Source organism: Emiliania huxleyi, assembly GCF_000372725.1.
Source record: "Emiliania huxleyi CCMP1516 chromosome Unknown EMIHUscaffold_18, whole genome shotgun sequence".
Lineage (NCBI taxonomy): Eukaryota > Haptophyta > Isochrysidales > Noelaerhabdaceae > Emiliania > Emiliania huxleyi.
The window spans coordinates 491760-509011 of NW_005200784.1; the positions used below are offsets into that span (position 1 = coordinate 491760).

At 66.1% G+C, this 17252-nt stretch overlaps 6 protein-coding genes across 6 annotated transcripts; 3 read left to right on the forward strand and 3 right to left on the reverse strand.

The window, feature by feature from the left end:
- The first annotated feature begins 1533 nt into the window (after positions 1-1533).
- Positions 1534-3552, forward strand: EMIHUDRAFT_434357 (hypothetical protein). Its single transcript, XM_005783423.1, has 6 exons — positions 1534-1741; positions 1813-1860; positions 1936-2031; positions 2107-2202; positions 2276-2746; positions 2888-3552. Exons 1-6 carry the CDS (start codon positions 1544-1546, stop codon positions 3170-3172), a joined length of 1194 nt encoding a protein of 397 aa, XP_005783480.1. The 5' UTR covers positions 1534-1543; the 3' UTR covers positions 3173-3552.
- Positions 3527-5482, reverse strand: EMIHUDRAFT_434359 (hypothetical protein). The gene is made up of 7 exons (XM_005783424.1): positions 5023-5482; positions 4882-4935; positions 4755-4812; positions 4512-4580; positions 4161-4272; positions 3937-4001; positions 3527-3838 (listed from the first exon to the last, which is right to left on the reverse strand). The coding sequence occupies exons 1-7, from the start codon at positions 5451-5453 to the stop codon at positions 3782-3784; spliced, it is 846 nt and encodes a 281-aa protein (XP_005783481.1). The 5' UTR covers positions 5454-5482; the 3' UTR covers positions 3527-3781.
- Positions 5483-6022: 540 nt separating this feature from the next.
- EMIHUDRAFT_203134 (hypothetical protein) lies at positions 6023-8048 on the reverse strand (the record flags this gene model as incomplete). Its single annotated transcript, XM_005783425.1, has 7 exons — positions 6023-6201; positions 6324-6383; positions 6478-6538; positions 6683-6998; positions 7184-7396; positions 7614-7666; positions 7869-8048. 7 exons carry the CDS (start codon positions 8046-8048, stop codon positions 6023-6025), a joined length of 1062 nt encoding a protein of 353 aa, XP_005783482.1.
- Positions 8049-8417: 369 nt separating this feature from the next.
- Positions 8418-9832, forward strand: EMIHUDRAFT_203135 (hypothetical protein; the record flags this gene model as incomplete). The annotated part of the gene is made up of 6 exons (XM_005783426.1): positions 8418-8625; positions 8813-8940; positions 9175-9252; positions 9335-9418; positions 9490-9515; positions 9643-9832. 6 exons carry the CDS (start codon positions 8418-8420, stop codon positions 9830-9832), a joined length of 714 nt encoding a protein of 237 aa, XP_005783483.1.
- A 516-nt stretch (positions 9833-10348) lies between these two features.
- Positions 10349-11071, reverse strand: EMIHUDRAFT_203136 (hypothetical protein; the record flags this gene model as incomplete). The annotated part of the gene is made up of 1 exon (XM_005783427.1): positions 10349-11071. The coding sequence occupies one exon, from the start codon at positions 11069-11071 to the stop codon at positions 10349-10351; it is 723 nt and encodes a 240-aa protein (XP_005783484.1).
- A 443-nt stretch (positions 11072-11514) lies between these two features.
- On the forward strand, positions 11515-12135 carry EMIHUDRAFT_203137 (hypothetical protein; the record flags this gene model as incomplete). Its single annotated transcript, XM_005783428.1, has 1 exon — positions 11515-12135. One exon carries the CDS (start codon positions 11515-11517, stop codon positions 12133-12135), a length of 621 nt encoding a protein of 206 aa, XP_005783485.1.
- Positions 12136-17252: the final 5117 nt, after the last annotated feature.

Below are 17252 nucleotides of genomic sequence, written 5' to 3' on the forward strand. Positions count from 1 at the left end.
GCGCAGGCAGGAGGTGTGGGACGCGATCGGAGCCTCGAAGGACGGCAAGGTGGCCAAGAGCCTCACCGCCCTCGCCGCCGCCTCCTCCTCGCGCGCCGACGCGCTCACCGCGCGCGTCGAGCTGCGGCGGCGCCTCTCGCCGCACCTGCCCGCCTCGGCGCTGCCGCCGGCCGAGCCAAGTCGCCGGGTCGGCGAGCCGCGCCCCTTCACGGCCCTCTGTGCGCGAGCAGGCGCTTCCGCTGGTCGAGTCGATGGCCTCGAGGCCTGGCATGCTCCTCGCGAGCAGCAGCACCGCAAAGTGCCTCCTCGAGCGGGTGGCGGCCCTCGTCGACCAGTCCCTCGGCGCGGGCGGCGGCAGCCTCCCCGAGCTCGCGCTGCTCATCGACGTGACGAGCGTCTTCCCCGAGGTTACCCGAGATTAACCGAGATTAACCGAGATCGACGTGACGAGCGTCTTCCCCGAGGTTACCCCTCGCGCCCCCCCCCCCCTCCCTCATCCCACCGCCAACGCACACACACACACACACACGCACACACGCACACACGCACACGCACACATCCCGGCTTCCCCCGGCCCAGGTGCTCGGCAAGGGCGGCGCCAAGCTCGTCGAGGTGCTCTCAGCCGCGTGCGGCAGCGCCGAGGTGGACGGCGCCGTCGTGTGCGACCTGCTCCGCGTCGTGCACAACGTCTCCGCGCAGCTGGCGAGCGAGGCGCCAAACGTGCGCCGGCCGCTCGTCGCGCTGCTCTGCCAAAAGTGCTGCGGCAAGGACGTCGAGGCTGGCCGCCTCGCCGCCGCGTGCCTCACCACCTCGGTGCTGCTGCCTGCGCTGCGCGACAAGACCTTCGAGACGCTCGCGACCAAGCTCGCCGCCTCGCTCAAGGGCCGCGCCGGCCCGCAGCAGCACACCGCCCTCGCCGCGCTCGCCGTCTTCGCCAAGCGGCTGCCGGCGGGGCTCGGCGACGAGCGCGCGGCGATGCTGAGCGACGTGCGCTCCGAGCTGGTCGAGGCGTTGACGAGCACTACCGGCGCCGCCCTCACCGCAAAGTGCGAGTCGCAGCGGCGCGGCGTCAAGCTGCTCGCCAACGAGCTCCTCGGCGCCGACGCGGCGGCGGGCAAGTCGGAGCTCGAGGGCGACGCGGAGGAGGGGACGCTCGTCGTGCCCGGCGAGGGGGCGGCTCGCGCGCGCGCCGTCTTCGAGCTGCTCGTGCGGATCCTCGAGGCGGGCGGCGCCTTCGGCCCCTCGCGCGGCGCGCCGGCGGAGGAGCAGGCGGCGCTGCGGCTGGAGGCCGGCTGTGCGCTGCTCGCCCTCGCGCGGACGCGTTCGCTGTCGGTCACGTCGGTGATGGGGCCGGAGCGGTGGCACCGGCTGGGCGACTGCATGCAGGACGAGGACCCGGACGTGCGCGCCAAGTACGCGCTGAAGGTGTGTGGGTCGCCGCACGCGCCAGCCCCCTCCCGCCGCCGCCACAGCGCGCGACCGTTCCCGGGCCGGTTCCCCGGAGCGTGAGAGGCCTCCTCCCTCTCAGGTGTACCGCGAGCTGATGCGCCCCTTCAACGCGCGCAAGACGATGGCAGCCTCGGGCGCGCCCACGCCGTACCTCGTCTTCCGCAAGAGCGGGCTGCCGCCGCGCTTCTGCCCGCTCCTCGCGCTGGCGGCGCTCGACGCAAACAAGGCCAACGCGAGCCTCGCAAAGAACTACCTGACGTCGATGTGCAGGCGGCTGCGCCACTGCGCAGAGGCGCCTCGAGCCCGAGGGCCAGTGCGCGAGCCGTGGCACAGGTTGTGAGGGGCGTGACACGGCTGCTGTAGGAGCTCAAGCAGCCGCACGTGATGCCCGAGGCACAGCTGCCGTGGCTGGTGCGCACTGCAGACCCCGCGCGCGCCACGAGCACGCCACAGCTCGCGGAATGAGCGTGTGGCCGTTGCTGTTAGGTCCACTTGCTCGCGCACCACGCGCACTTTGAGGAGGAGTACGAGGAGGACCCTTGCCTCCCCACCACGCAGCGCTGCCTCGACTTCTTCCTCTCGGCGACCCACCCCCCGGCGGCGCACCCCTCCCTCCTCGAGTCGCCCGCTCACAGCCGCCCCCCGGCCATGGAACAGGCGCTCCTCGCCGGCGCTTCCGAGTTCGACTTGCTCCGCACGGTGGGCAACCTGATCAAGCGCTCTTCCGACCGCGCCTCGGACGACTCGCACGAGGCGCATGCGTCTCCACCCGGCCCCGTCCTCAGACAGCGCACCCTCCTGTCTTCACACCTCGGCCCGCTCGCAGGTGCACACCGTCGCCGACGTCGCGCGCGAGATCCTCGCGATGCGCGGCAAGGGCGGCAAGTGGTCGCACCGCCCCGTGCCGTCGTCGCTGCGGCTGCCGCAGATGCTGTACACACCCGCGCCGCCGGGCGCGTCGGACGGCGACTTCGACATGCTGCCGCACGGCTTCAAGCTGCTCGACCACGTCGGCAAGGGCGGCGGCGGTGTGCTCGCGGTCACCGGCGTCAAGCGGTCGAGCCCGGCGGCCAAGCGGCTCTCGGCGGCCACCCCCAAGCAGCGCGCACTGCCCTCGCCAGTGGGGATCGACACGGGCAGCGCCAAGAAGGCGCGCCGCCGCAGCAGCAAGGGCAGCGGTAGCGGTGGCAAGGGCAGCGGCGGCAAGGGCCGGAGCAAGGACGAGAGCAGCGGCGAGGAGAGCGAGGAGGAGGGCGGGGAGGGCGGCGAGGAGGAGGCGAGCCTCCCACACAAGACCGTCCCCAACCCCTCCACCTTTCTCCCACCTCGCTCCGAGACGCCCCCCAGTCCTCCCCGGACCACGCTGCACCCGCACCACCGCGGAGCCTCCGCCCCCTCAACCCCCCCCCTCCCCTCCCCCTCGCCGCCGCCCCCGCAGGCCTCCCCCATGGAGCAGAGCGACGGCGAGGAGGCCGAGCAGGGCGCCGCCGCTCGCCTCAAAGCGCGCCAGGAGAAGGAGGAGCGCCAAGAGGCGGAGCGCTCGGCGCGCGCAAAGCGCCGCTCCTCCGCCGACGACGAGCAGGGCAGCGCCGCCTCCAAGACGCCGAAGCGGCGCGGCACCCCGACACCGACCAAGGGCGCGCGGTCCTCGGCGACGGTCGGCGAGAATGTGGCGCCCCAGGGCTCGCCCGCAAAGGGGCGCAGCACCCGGGCGCGGCGCTGAGGCGCGGTGCGACGGCGCGCGAGCGGCGAGGGTCCTGCAGCAGCGGCCGGAAGAGCAAGGCCTGAGTCCCTCCTCGCGGCGTCGGCGAGCCCAGCGGTCGCTCATCGCTGCGGCACTTGAGAGTGTGGCGGCGCCATGCGGCGTACCTAAGTACACGAGTCGATTTGCGAGTGCGCACCGGGCGTAGCAGAAGAGCCCCGGTTGTGCGCTGCGTCGGTGGCATGAACCGTATGTACAGTCGCGAGAGTCGGAGGGGGCGGGCAATGTGAGGCAGCCTGTGGCGCGACGCGGGCGCATGTGGGGGGTAATCACAAGGGGAGTGAACACACAGATCAGGGTGATCACAGTGGTCTCTTGTCGAGAAAAGTTTAATAGAGTACAGCTGAGACAGGTCAGGAGAGAGATATGGAACACGACAACCATCGTTCGATCACGACTGACCCGGGTCACGCAGAGTGCAGCGCAGGACGTGCACACGCATGCACATGACGCATGCCACCGACCACAGGGACAACGTCTCAACGAACCAAAGAACAGGAGGCGAGCGTGGCGGGTCTCGCCTGGCGCGTCAGGTCGTCAGCGCACACACACCACGAGACCGCCGGCCACTCACTCCGCCTTCGCCTCTTTGGGCGGCGGCTTGGAGCCAGCGACAATGCGCATCGCCTGGAGGGGGGAGAGGCCGGTGTCAGGAGAGGCGAGAGAGTGTCTGGAGGTGGGCGAGCCTCTCGCGGCCACATCGCCGCTGGCGTCTCGCGTCTCGCCTTGCGGGCGATGAGGGCAAACCAGTAGACGTTGAGCAGGATCGGGAGGGGGACGGTCAGTGCGCCTACCGACACGCGTGGCGGACATGTCCGGGGTGGGGGGGTGAGGCGGGGTTGGGGGGGCACCGCGAGGCGGCAGACAGAAGCGTGGCGGCTGTACCGAGGTGTATTGGCGATGGGAGGGGAGGGGAGATGGGCGTGTCTCAGAGTGTCAGAGTCCGCGCCGAGGGCTCGGTCGAAGGGGGCCATGCCGCAGTCCGAGGTGACGACTGCCTCGGCGAAGGCTTTTAGCAGCCATGGGATGGTGACGATGCGGCAGCCGAGGAAGGAGAGCGCCTGCAGAGCCGAGGTGGGGGCGAGGTGGAGGCGAGGTGGAGGCGAGGTGGAGGCGAGGTGGAGGCGAGGTGGAGGCGAGGTGGAGGCGAGGTGGAGGCGAGGTGGAGGCGAGACATGCTGAGATGAGCCGAGATGGAGCCGAGATGGAGCCGAGATGAGCCCGAGATGTGCAGGAGCCGACGAGGGGGAGGAGGAGGGCGAGAGGAGGAGGAGGCGGAAGACGAGGCGGCGGCGCGCGCCCACACGAGTCCGACGGGCGTCTCGAGGGAGGGCAGCATCTTGCCCTTGTTTAGCACGAGGAAGAGGGCCTGCGAGGTGAGGGAAAGGGCTCTGTGTGAGAGCGTGTGTGCGCTTGTGGTGTGTGTGTGTGTGTGTGTGTGTGTGTGTGTGTGTGTGTGTGTGTGTACATGTCGCTGAGGCCCGATGCTTGGTCGGCTCGGCTGCATGTCTCGCCCCTGTCTCTGCATCTCGGGGCATGTCTCCTGTCCGATGTTGGTCAGCTCCGTGAAGAGGAAGAAGGACACGAAGACGACGGCGCGCCTGGTGACCCGCGTCGGGTGGTATTGGTTATTGGCGGGGGAGGAGAGGACGAAGGGACGAACGGCGCGCCCGCTGGCGATGCAGTACGGCCAGACCAGCAGAGAGATGAGATGGTGCCCGTACCTGCGGGCGGCGAGAAGCAGGTGTGAAGAGACGTGCGGCTGTGAAGATCTTGCATGCCCTCTGCAGGTGTGTGGGTCGAGGCCGCACATGAGCGCAGGGTTGCCGAGCTCGGCGCGGGTGAACTCCGGGTAGACGAGCATCACAATCGAGTCGTACACAAAGTAGCCGCACGTGAAGCCGCACGTCCACACCGCGAGCGGCGGAGCCGCCACCGTGGCAAGGTTCGGCTGCGCCGGGCAGGCAGCGTACGCAGGCGGGTCGGAAAAGAGGAGCTGCTGGAGGACTGCGGTGCCGGCCGGGCCGGAGACCAGCGCGTGAAGCCCGGAGACCACGCACTGCGACACGAAAAAGCGCCGCGACGGCGCGAGCGCATCGTGCGACTCTTTGGCCACAGTCGGAAAGAGGGCGCGCGTCGCAACGAGGCAGGCGCCCATGCCAATGGCGGAGGCGACGGCAATGGGCACCATCTGCATTATAGTCTCGACAAACCCAGCGACCTCATAGCCCGGCACCGCCATCGAGCCGTGCGAGCACTCCCGACGAGAGCAGGAACGAGAGCTCTCCAAGCCCACACGAAAAAGAATTTTACAACAAACTCCCTCGCACAACACTGGGCACGAAAAAGAATGAATATTCACGATACCGAATCGGCGAGAGACTGCGAAGAGAGATAGGAAGAGGCGGACGCCCAAGGGTGGGCGACGGCTAGCGCATCACACCCCTCTCCTTAAAATCCCTGTGTGGTGGCGGCGTGCCGTCCTCCCATCCCTCCCTTGGTGTGTCCCTTTTCTTTCTTTCTTTTTTACACTTGGCACGGGACTGGGCGCGCGCTGGCACTATAAAAAAGAATTTTAGATGCAAGGTGAAAAATAATTTTACCGGGCTGACGCGCAACACTGGGCACAGGACTGGCGCGCAAGGCGCAACCCACTGGCACACTAGGTACAGCGGGAAAAAGAATTTAAAGCGGCGTGGACACTCTCTGGACTCTCTCGTCTCTGCGCGCACTGGCACTCAAGAAGACAGGAAAAGAATTTTCTTCGAGTTTTTCTCTTTCGCCATCCAAACGCAGCATTTCAGTGTTTTTCTAACCGCCAGACGCGGCCGCGGGGACCCCGCCGGGCAAGCGGACGGCGATCACGGTGACATTGTCCCCGCTGCCCCGCCGGGCCGCCTCGTCCACCAACGCCTGCGCCGCCGCCTGCGCCGAGGGCGCTCGCGCCGCGAGCGTGCACGCGTCGCCGTCGGAGACCACGCCCCACAAGCCTGCAGTCAGCGAACAGGGCAGGGCGCCTCTCACAGCCGTGCCAGCCGCCGGCCCTCGGTGCATCTGTCTCTGAGGGTCGGCAACGCGCCGTCGGAAGCGAGCAGCAGGGTGTCGCCGCGACGCTGAGGGACGACGGCCACCATCGGCTCGGGCGTGACGTACGGCTGGAATTCGACCGAGCCTACAACAATGGCACGTCGAGCGTGAAGCAATCACACCACGCCGCCCCATCAACAACGGCCAGAACTCGACGGGGCCGAGGGCGCGCGAGACACCGAGCACGCCCTGCACCCTGCCCCTCAACACGAGGCCTCCGAGGTCCGCGATCCGCTCAGCCTACGGGAGGCGCCATCGGGCCGCAAATCTAGAAGGCCCTGAAGACCGGCCGCCAAGAGACCCGATCCGCAAGGCCTCCGCAGGCAGCGTAGGCGAGTGATCAACGGTGAGGCGGCTGACGCGCCCGCTGGCGCGGTGAAGTACCGCGCGCGAGTCACCGACCGACGCCACGTGCAGCGCACCGCCGCACGCAACGCAGACCAGCGCCGTCGTTCCGCCCGAGAGGCTTTCCGCGGACGGGCTGCCCTCGCCTTGCTGACGCTTGAACCACGCATCAAAGTGCAAGAAGGCTTCGTGAAGCGCCTCCCCCATCGGAGCGTCGGCCGGCGAGGCGGAAGACGCCGCCTCGAGCGCCTCGAGGCGCTCCTCTAGCAAAGTGTGCAGCAGGTGCGAGGCGGCTCGGGCGGCCCCCTGTCCGTTGTGGCCGTCAAAGACGGCGGTGTAGACAGCCTCTTTGCCTCTGCCGCAGCGCAAGAGACGAACCTGCGCGTAGTCCTCCATCGACAAGCGCTGCCCGCGGCCCGTTGCGACACCCACGTCGCACCGCCCAGCCAACGCGTCAGCCTCGCGTTGTACTGCGCATTGCCGCTTGCTCAGAGATGAGCTTAGGGGGTCCTATTGACATATCATCGACGTGTCGCCGACTTGTCACGGCCGCATCCATAGTAACTGAGGAGTTCCTTGGTCGGTGAGCGCAGCTCGTCGCCCCTTTCCTTGGCGCTGCCTCCCCTGCTTCCCCCTCTGCTGCCTCCCCTGCTGCCTCCCCTGATCTGCCCCGCCGCGTGCCTGACCGCTACCTCCCCGGCCAAGAAGTCCTCGATGTCGTCCGAGCCAGACTCGACGAGGTCTGGCTCGGACCTGCCAGAGAGGCCAGGCGGGGAGCAACAGGTGAGAATCCGACTGCGGAAGGCGAGCAGGAGGCGCGGGAGGCCGCCTTGTGAAGAACGGCGAGTTGCATCCCGGCGAGCAGTTGTCGCTCACGGCTGTCATGGGCCGGCTCGAGGAGCCGGGACGCCAGCGGGATGGGCTGGGCTCATGCGCAAACAGCCACTCGTCGATGCTCCCCGCGTCGGACCGAGCCGCGGGCGTTCCGACTCGCGAGGAGCACAGCGGCTCATCGAGCTCAGCCTGGCGGGGACGGAGCGGAGAAGGGCCTCAGGCAACCTGTGAGAGTGCTCTCTTGCCTGGTGGGGTCGCATGCCTGCGCGGGTGACCATGGTGCTCCCTCTGCGCGGGCGGCGCCGTCGAGGCCGCGCATTGGCGACGTGGGCAGGAGGGCAAGACCCGAACGGATTGCTGGCTGTGCCGCACATCGCGCCGGTGGTCTGACTGGTGGCGGTGGCCGGAGGAGCCGGTGGCCCAGCGAGGATTGCATCGTCGACGGGGCTGAGGCGTAACTGGCCGCGCCCGATCGCGAGGCGGGTGGCGTGCCGGGAAAGCTGGAGGAGCCGGTGTCCTCAGTCAGAATCTCCTCCCCCACCTCATCCTCGTCCTCGAAGCCATCGCGCATTTTTCAGTCGGAGTGGGCAGAGGCGGTTACAGGTTCGGCAGAAAGAGTAAAGAATTTGCTAACTGCTGGATGTGAGGTTGATAACTGCACTCCAAGTGCTCCAAGTGCTGAGACATCAGAATGGGGAAAGATCCCGAACCCACAGATTGCTCGATTGCGGAGAACCGATGCGAAGCCGCTGCCCGTCGCGTAGGAAGGGGCAACCAGTATGTGGTGTGATTTCGAGGAAAACTCGGCGTATGCGAGCTCGCGGCGCCCCGTTTTCGGGCTCCGGGGGCGCGGGGTGGGCACCGTAGGCGGCGGGCGGACGGGCGGGCCGGGCGGCGGTCTGGGCCGGCGGTGGGGCGCGTAAAACCATGCAAAACGCGTATGTGGTGCGGGCAAAAGTGCGCCGTTTTCTGCGCCGGCATCGGCGCAGATCTGCGCCGGCAAACGGCGCACTTTGCGCCGCCGGCGCACTTTGCGCCGCCGGCGCACTTTTTTGATGGCGAAACTGCGGATGTGATTCGGGGTGGTGACAGCAGTTTCGCAGCGACCCAGGATGACAGAGCTGGCCTTTGCCAGGGTGAGGACTTTTGTGCGCCTCGGTGAGGCGGTTCCGATGGTATTTTTTTCGAGCGCAGGTGACTTCATCTTGCCGGTCAACTGCCGGCGGTCGACAACTGCCGTTCGAGCAGCGTCGGGTACCGCCGGCAAGATGAACTCACCTGAAGCTGAGCCGCGGCATGCCGCCCCGCCTGCGCGGCACGTATTTTCATTAGGAGGCGCATACGTGTACCAGCCGGTGGGGGGCAGCGATCCCGGGAGCTGCCAGCGATGGGGGGCGTCCGTGCAGCGCGTCGAGTTTTCTTTTTTCGTTGCGCCAGCGCCAGTCCACGCCCTTGTCGCGCATGTGAGCGCGCGGCAACGCTCGATCTCTACGGAGGCTCCAGCTCAGGTCAGAGGGCCCAGCCACTCGTTCGTCGGTTGGGTGTAAACAAACATTGCCTATGGTCTTCAACGCACAAAGGGTGTGAATAGAGCTCTCTTGATCCTTCTGAGCACGAAGACCGCTAGAACTCTTCTGCAGACTTTAGTGTTTCCGGTTTTCATTAGCTGTGAATGTTTGTATATGCGCCCGCCGCAGACCGCCCTATTCCACTGGGCACGCGCCACGGGCCACGAGAGCCCTGGTAGAGCCCAGCTGGCATGTTCCATCGCCCGGGTGTCGGGCTGTCTGCATACAGACGTCTCGTCGCCGTGGCCGACGCGTGGTCCGACGTGTGGAGGAGTTTGACCTCAGCCAGGCCGTCGGTGTCGGCGGGCTGACGGCGGCCGCCGGAATCGCGATTCGCTCTGCCAGCTGCCAGCAGCCTCGTGTCGCCGCTCTCGTTGGCGCAGCAGCAGCGATTGGCCTTTGCGCCGTCGCTCGACGGCGTCACCGCCCATCTGACCTGCGCAGCTCCTGCAGCTCCTGCAGCTCCTGCTGTCAGTCTTCTGCTCTCACGCACCTCACTCGCCGCACGCGGATTGTGCGCCGCGCCAAGCAGGACACGTGCTCATGCAAACAATGCGAGAACTTAGTTGCGCCGCTCCTGTGGCGGCGCTGCTTTAGAGAGGAAGCGGCAGCGTGGGAAGCAAAGCAGATGGAGGCGGCGCGGCATGCCAAGGAGCTGCTGCTGGCGGAGGTTGAGCGGCTAAGTGCAGCAAGGGCCAAGAGCAAGAAGGGCAAGAAGAAGAAGAAGAATGTGGGCGTGGGCGATACGGGCGCCGCTAGGCTCAACGAGGAGATGCTGTGCAGTTAGAGAGCTCGTAGCGAGCTCGATTTTGATGAGAATTTGATGAGAAATATCTCGATTTTGAGCAAAAAACGCCAAAAATCGGCGCCTGCGGCGGGCCAGCCTCCGGCGGCGCCTGCGGCGGGCCGCCCGCCCCAGACCCTGTTTACACCCGAGCTATGCCCCACGACCTGAGCCGGAGCCGGACGGGAATGGTGTGGGATTGGACCGAAGCGCACAGGCACAGCGCGATCTCGACTCGCTTACCGTAGCGAGCAGCGCGAGCGCGGAGATTGCTTTGGGCGAAGAGGTCTGCGATTCGACACGCGCGAGCTGTTGCCGTGTTGGCCTGCGTGCCGACCTGCAGCGCTGCACGCAGCCGCGCCGGCAGCTGGGGCCGGCCGGGTGCAGCGACCAGCGTGCTCACCTATGTCCTATCCCTCCGCCACCTCTGCTGTGATGGCTGCCTCCCCTTCCGTGTTCCGGCAACACACAAAGAGCAAACAACATATTGCTCAAAATCTCTCTCTCAGCATGTAGAGCCTACAAATTGTTCGCACGGCGCACAGACTCGCAATCCGCCGCCTTGCACACCCCCTCCAGAGCAGCTTGGCCGAGCGTGTCCCGCTTCACGGCATCCGAAGGAATGCGGACTGCCTCACCCGCGCGGCTCGGCACGGCGTTGTGGACGGCAGCGAGCTCGAGGTAGGAAGTCAGCGCGCCGCGTGCCCGCTCCAGTGCCGCCTGCTGCGCGGGGACGTCGTCCACGCGGCAGCCCTGCTCCAGAGACGCAATTGAGGCCTCAAAGCTGTTGGTCAGCGCTGCGGCTTTGGAGAGATCCTCTCCGCTCAGCGGTGCCATCTTGGTGGCAAGCACCATGACCGCCGGCGCGCTCTTGAAGTAGATGGCCGAGAGCCGCAGGACTGTGATGCTGTCTTCTCTGGTGCCTCTGTAGCCGGGCAGCGCCAGATCGACAGCGAGCTGGTCGAGCTGGCCCAAGGAGTCGGCGAGCTTGCGAAGCTGCGCCTGCGCACGGTCGAGGCTGCCGCCAGACTCGACGAAGCCCATGAGGTCACCGAGTACTGGCACGACGATCCGGTCGTCGCGACCGTAGATGCCTTCGGCAATCGAGCGCGCAGGAGCGCAGCACGGCAAAGCGGCGAGGCTCGCTAGCGCAGCGCGCCTGCTCAAGCAACCAGACTGCACCAACGCCGACGCAGCCGAGAGGGCGGTGGCGAGAGCAAAGGTCGCGCGCACTCGAGCCATTCGCGCTAGAATTCTTTGTTGCTGCAGCTGGTTGCTGTACTCGAGTACGATCGAGTCCGAGGTGACAACAGATCAGGGGAGTGTCTTTGACTCGCCCCCGCCCTTTCCCTGTCAGCAGTTCACCTACGGGTATGTTCGTAAGAGCTACATACACTGGTATTGCTAAAAATTCGGCGGTAGTGATCTAATCACCCGAATACCACGTTCGGATCGCTCCTCATCGCAAACCCTGTCAGCAGTTCACCTACGGGTATGTTCGTAAGAGCTACGTACACTGATCTCCCTTTTGTCCCAGTAAGCTAAAAGTACGTACACTGAGAGAAAAAAATCTCTCTCTACACTGAAAACAGGGATTTGAAGTCTCAGGATTGCAAAGTCCAAACTCGACCGTCCACGCAATCTCGGTTGATTGCCCTTCCTCTGCTTGCAGCGGCGCTCCCCTCATGGCGTTCGCATACGCCTCTCTCGTTGGGCTCGCCTACGTGCCATCGGCGCTCCCGATCGGCGCGCGCACGGCTGCGCGGGCGGTGGCTGTCCTGCAGCAGGGATCTGACCCCTCTGGCAGCTGGGACTCGTACTACGACCCGTCGTTGTCGGGTACGTCTGAGGTGGGTGGGATTCCCACGCCCGAAGTCGCGGGCGCGGCAAAGGTTATCAAGGTTGTAATCGCGGAGGACAACGCGCGCGCTCAAGTCTTCGACCCCGTGGCTTCACCCGCCGAGGCCGAGGTCGACCCCGTGGCTTCACCCGCCGAGGCCGAGGTGCCCGCGGAGAAGCCTACCCGACTCATCGAAGAGGCGGAGAAGGCAGCCGTATTCGCAATGAAGGGATACCGTGCCGTCAGGACCGAGCTTGAGCGCGTCGCGTCCTGGTGCAAGGACAATGAAGACTCGATCCGGTCCAAGGCGGACGCAGCATGGGAGGCAGTGGTCGAGTTTGACCGCAAGCACGAGGTCGTCGCGACCTCCGTTGCAGTCTGCCGCCTGGCGGTGAAGGAGGCAACGCCGGTGGTCAAACGCTCCCTTGAGCGCCTCAAGCGCGGGGGCAAAGACTCGCGCGGCTAGACACATTGGCAAGATCAAAACACTGTAACTGAAGTGAGATGTGGCAACCAACATGACGCGACCTCGCCACACGCGTGTGCGGCGTTGGGGGCGGCGTGGCACACTGACAGCGGGCGGCGCAACTCGTGTAATGTGTCGCTGTGTCGGCTCTGTGCTCTCCCTGTCTCTAGCTGTCTCTCTGTCTCTTTGTCTCTCTGTCTCTCTGTCTCTCTCTGTGTCTTGGTGTGTCCTCTCTGTCTCTCTATCTCTCTGTCTTATGTCGGTCTTCTCTTTTTCCTGGAAAATTTCTCCTACGGCGCGAGAAGCTTGGCTTGGCTGAGAATCTTGTCTCGTTTCCTTTCCGTGTTTCAGCAGGACACAGGGGTAGAGATCTTCTATTCAGCGCACTTCAGACGCAGCGCAGGGCGCACAGCACGCTCTCGTGTTTTCCCTCTCAATAAACTCCGTGAAATTCCAGCGGCGCGGTGTGCGTCAGAGTTGGAGCACAGACGTGCAGGGCGAACCCCCGACCCACTCCGGGCGGCTCTGCCGTCTTCGCACGCCTACGTTGCGTTCTGAGCTAGGTTCTGAGTTCCACGCCGCCGGAGCAGGCGCCCATCGCTTCCCCGCAGCGCGGCTGGCGTCTAGTCACACCACAGTGTCCCGGCGCGGCTGAACCCCCCCACGGCTATGACGTCGAGCTATGACGGATATCGCAGTTTAGCCATCCTTAGCTTAGTCCTTAGGATTCGGGCAGAGAATGAGCGATTTCCCAGCCGCCGCCACCATCTCTGATCTCGCCTGCTAAAGGCGTGAGCCGAAGGGCGGCGGCGGCGGTGGCGCGAGGTTGTGGACGAACGAAGCTGGGCGCGGCGCGGAGACGGCAGAGATGGCGTGGGGACCGGCCGGCGGTGAGAGTGATGGTAAGGCCGGAGATGGTGGCACGAACGCACGATCTGATTTTGGCGCGGGTCAGCTTATGTGAGTGTGTGTGTGACGCTGTGAAAACAGCCTACCGACAACGGGCGAACGTCCCCGGCTAGTGCGTAGTCGCTAGTGCGTAGTCGCTAGTGCGTAGTCGCCGACACAGCAGCACACCCACAATTGGAGTGGATGCGTGCGTGTATGAGGTCCGCGATCCGTCCGTTTAGCCACCCCGTCGCGTCGACGTGCGCCTCGTGTTGTAGATGGTCGACGCGGAACCACTTGACGGGGAACATGCCGGGGCGCGCCTCGCAATCTGGCGCTGGCTCACCTCGCTCTCCTTCTTCTCGCTCGCCCTCTTCCACCATTTGGACCTGCTCTCCGTCGATGCCGCTGGTCCCAACAAAGGCAGAGCTGTGCCAGCTCCCAGTGCCGAGGCATACTTGAGTGACAGCCGCAGACTCGAAGATCTGGGCGACATGAGTGGCAGCCGCAGACTCCAAGCCGACGTCTATGGCGTGGACACTTGCACGCCGTCCGCCTCGCTCCTCTTCCTCCCAAAGGTTGACTGTGCGGAGAGCCGCCGACCCTGCCGCGGTGACAAGCTCCAGACTGGCGACCGCGTGTCGATGGACGTCTGCGTGAAGAACGGCGCCTACTACCCGACCATAGACATCAATCGACAGACGTTCGTGGTTGCGGAGCTTGCCGCGGGCACGACGATCGAAGTCAGGGCTTCGTGCGAGGTCGCCACCTGTAGCAATGCCATGAAGGGCCTCCTCCGCTTTCAAGGCTTCACTCCACACCGTGGTGGCGTGCGCGCGGTCAGCAGCACCGAATGCGGCGGTGATCTTTGCCTGTCCATCACCATGGCCGACGCCGTCTACCTCGGCCGTCGCACGACAACCTGCCTGGGGACCATCGAGACCGTGGTGGGTGACGGCGATCCTCGCGGCAGCGGGATGCCCTTCTGGGTGAGAGCCGCCACCACGGACCGCGACGTTGTCATCGCTGACCGGATGTGCACCGTTATGCCCGCCACCCAGGCCACTGGGGCGATGGGGCTGATGTTTGCGGCACCCTCCGCGCCGTCGCCGCCGCCGCCCTCCGCCTCGCCGTCGCCACCGCCGCCCTCCGCCTCGCCGTCGCCGCCGCCGCCCTCTGCCTTGCCGTCGCCACCGCCGCCCTCTGCCTCGCCGTCGCCACCGCCGCCCTCCGCTTCGCCGTCGCCACCGCCGCCGTCGCCACCGCTGCTGCCTCGGTTCTCCGCCCTTGAACTGCCGCCATCGCCGCCTCCGTTCTCGCCGCCAGCCACCCCCCCTTCCCCGCCGCCGCCGTCCCAGTCGCCGTCCCCACCGCCCCTACCGCCCCGGCCCCACCTGCTGCGGCACTGCGTGGGCGCCGCCTCCATCCTCCTATACCCCAACCTGAGGTGCCCCCGTGATGACCACGACTGCCGCCCCGACCGCCTCCACTGGGGCGATTACCTCGACCTCATGGTCTGCGTGGACAACGACTCGTACTACCCCAGCGGGCAGGGCACCGAGTTTGTCGAGGCGATCCTTGGCGCTGGCGCCGCCATCGACGTGCTCGCGGCCCTCACCACCACCCACCCCCGCCACCAGCCCGCCTGCCGCAACCATCCCCTCCCACCCCGCATCTACCCTCCGTAGGTGCTCGCGGCGTGCCCCACGCTGCCGTGTCCCGCAATGCAGCTGAGCCCAGAGTTCCTCTCATACCAGAGCTTTACCGCCCTGGTCAATGGGGTCCGCTGGCAAGACAACACGCCGGAGTGCGCGCGCAGCGGGAGCAACATGTGCGGGCACATCGCCATCGACACCGACATCACGCTGGGTCACAACGGCCCGACCTGCCTCGGGACGATCCTCACCAGAGTCGGCTATGTCGTGGAGTTGGACCCCGACGACATGTATCATCCGTTTTGGGTGGAGGCGCAGACGCAAGGCGCTGACATCGCAGTCGAGGGCTGCATCAACGACGCGGCCACCGGGGCAGGCGGAGCTCTGCCGCTTCGGTACGCGCGTCCGCCGCCGCAGTCGCCGCCGTCACCGCCCGCCCTCCCGCCCTTGCCCCCACCCTTCCCGCCGCCATCGCCACCGCCCTCCCTACCGCCTCCCTCGCCTCCGCCGCCCTCGCCGCCCTCGCCGCCGCCGCCGCCGCCGCCTTCGCCGTCTCCGTCACCACCGCCGCCAAACCCGCCGCCACCGACGCCGCCGCCGCCCTTGGAGCTGCCGCCCACGCCGCCGCCGCCCTTGGAGCTGCCACCCTCGCCGCCGCCGCCCTCGCCGCCCCCATCGCCGCCTCCGCCGCCGCCCTCGCCGCCTCCGCCGCCGCCTCCGTCGCCGCCTCCCCCGAGCCCGCCGCCGCCCTTGCCGCCGCCCCCATCGCCTCTGCCAAGCCCGCCACCGAGCCCCCCGCCGCCGACGCCATCGCCGCCTCCGTCGTTGCCACCGCCCTCCCCAGCGCCTCCCTCGCCTCCGCCACCCTCGTCGCCCCCATCGCCGCCTCCGCCGCCGCCCTCGCCGCCTCCGTCGCCGCCTCCGTCGCCGCCTCCCCCGAGCCCGCCGCCGCCCTTGCCGCCGCCCCCATCGCCTCTGCCAAGCCCGCCACCGAGCCCCCCGCCGCCGACGCCATCGCCGCCTCCGTCGTTGCCACCGCCCTCCCCAGCGCCTCCCTCGCCTCCGCCGCCCTCGCCGCCGCCGCCTGTGGAACTTCCGCCCTCGCCGCCGTCCCCCTTGCCGCCACCCTTTGCCCGCGATTTCAACCCGCCGTCCAAGCTCTGCATGAGCCACATACGGACGATCGAGTGGGATACCACCTGCTGACGCGCCGCGGGCCGCAACCTTTCGCACGAGGTCGTGGGCGGTGTTGGTGGGGGGGGGGGGGGGGGGACAGGAGGACCCGTTGGTGTCGTTTTCATCAGAACACAGAGACAGTTCCCTCCCCTTGTCTCCATGTGCTCACGCCTCCGCACGCTCCTCCCACGCTTAGCACGTACGACCTTCAGCAGAGGCAGAGAGGCAGCTGGCAGCCGTCATCTGTGAGAGTTCCCATCTCTCTTGTGACACTAACAGGCCTCCGCTGGCGCCTTCCAATAGCCACAAGACATAAAAAAAAGCTCTTTTGAACGGGTACTGTTGTTGCGTGAGTGGCTACCAGGCTCCCGCCCGGCCCCGGCCACTGCTTTCTCTAGGACTCTAGCTGCGTGGTGTTGCCTGTGCTGTTGGATGGTTCGGAATGGTCTATCCTGGTGGCCCGTCCTTGGGGACTTCCTCTTGGACAGCGCACCCGACACACGCAAGCAGCGTCTCGCGCCACGAAACCCGCGCCAGCGTTGCCTCAGAATACAGTTCCGTAGTACAATAGTAGTCCCACCGTGTGGCCTGGGCCGCCCGGACCCAGAGCTGCTGGGCGCGTTGCAGACAGCGTTGCGCGAGCGTTGCAGAGGCCAGCCTCCGGCTTCTCAGCGTGTCGCGAGTGCTGCTGTGTCTCTATCCTGCCTGGTGGATGGGTGTGTGGTGGGGGGCTCCTAGTGGCTTTTGCTTACAAATTTACGGAATGACGGATTTACGGATCGACCACCCTCCCTCCCCGATCCCCGTCCCGCGGCCCAGCCGTGAGACGCCGATCACGAATCAAGTTGGTGCCGGGTGTGGGCCCATGAGCCATGTGATTTAAGGATCTGGTAAAAGATTGATTCTCGTCCCTGTAAGTATTGATATTGAATATTGACAGCCTCACCTCTACGTATTGACAATATATTGAGGTATTGGTCGCTGATTTTCACCTCCAAAAGTATAAAATGTCGACATTTGTCCCAAACATCGCCCAGATCTTGGCTGAAATCAACAGGCTCGCGAGTTCAAAGCGATTTTGGTGCGACCCAAGCGATTTTGAAGCGATTTGGGCCCATGTTGGGCGATTTTATGGCGTCCGCAAGCTCGGGATGGACCCCTCTCATCAGACATCACTGGATGACTGGATACATCGACACCGTATGTTGAGCCCCCCCTGACCAGCCCAGGCCCCAGCCCCTGTAAGTATTGACAATATATTGGAGATTGATTGCTCCTCTAAGTGTTGGAGAAATATGTATGAGTATGTATTAGTAGGAAGGGCTCGATTGGACGGAGGGTGGACGCGGGGGGGGGGGTATTATTCAATATATTTTAACAGATCCTCTTGAAGCTCAA

Bases quoted from the DNA above. Each gene is read 5' to 3' on its own strand.
- EMIHUDRAFT_434357 (XM_005783423.1), top strand. From the start codon at position 1,544: ATGCGCCCCTTCAACGCGCGCAAGACGATGGCAGCCTCGGGCGCGCCC. The intron at 1,861-1,935 runs GTGCGCACTGCA...CGTTGCTGTTAG, and splicing joins AGGCACAGCTGCCGTGGCTG to GTCCACTTGCTCGCGCACCA. The intron at 2,203-2,275 runs GCGCATGCGTCT...GCCCGCTCGCAG, and splicing joins CCTCGGACGACTCGCACGAG to GTGCACACCGTCGCCGACGT.
- EMIHUDRAFT_434359 (XM_005783424.1), bottom strand. From the start codon at position 5,453: ATGGCGGTGCCGGGCTATGAGGTCGCTGGGTTTGTCGAGACTATAATG. The intron at 4,813-4,881 runs GCGCGCCGTTCG...GCGGGTCACCAG, and splicing joins CCGTACTGCATCGCCAGCGG to GCGCGCCGTCGTCTTCGTGT. The intron at 4,273-4,511 runs GCGCGCGCCGCC...TCGGCTCTGCAG, and splicing joins CGCCCGTCGGACTCGTGTGG to GCGCTCTCCTTCCTCGGCTG.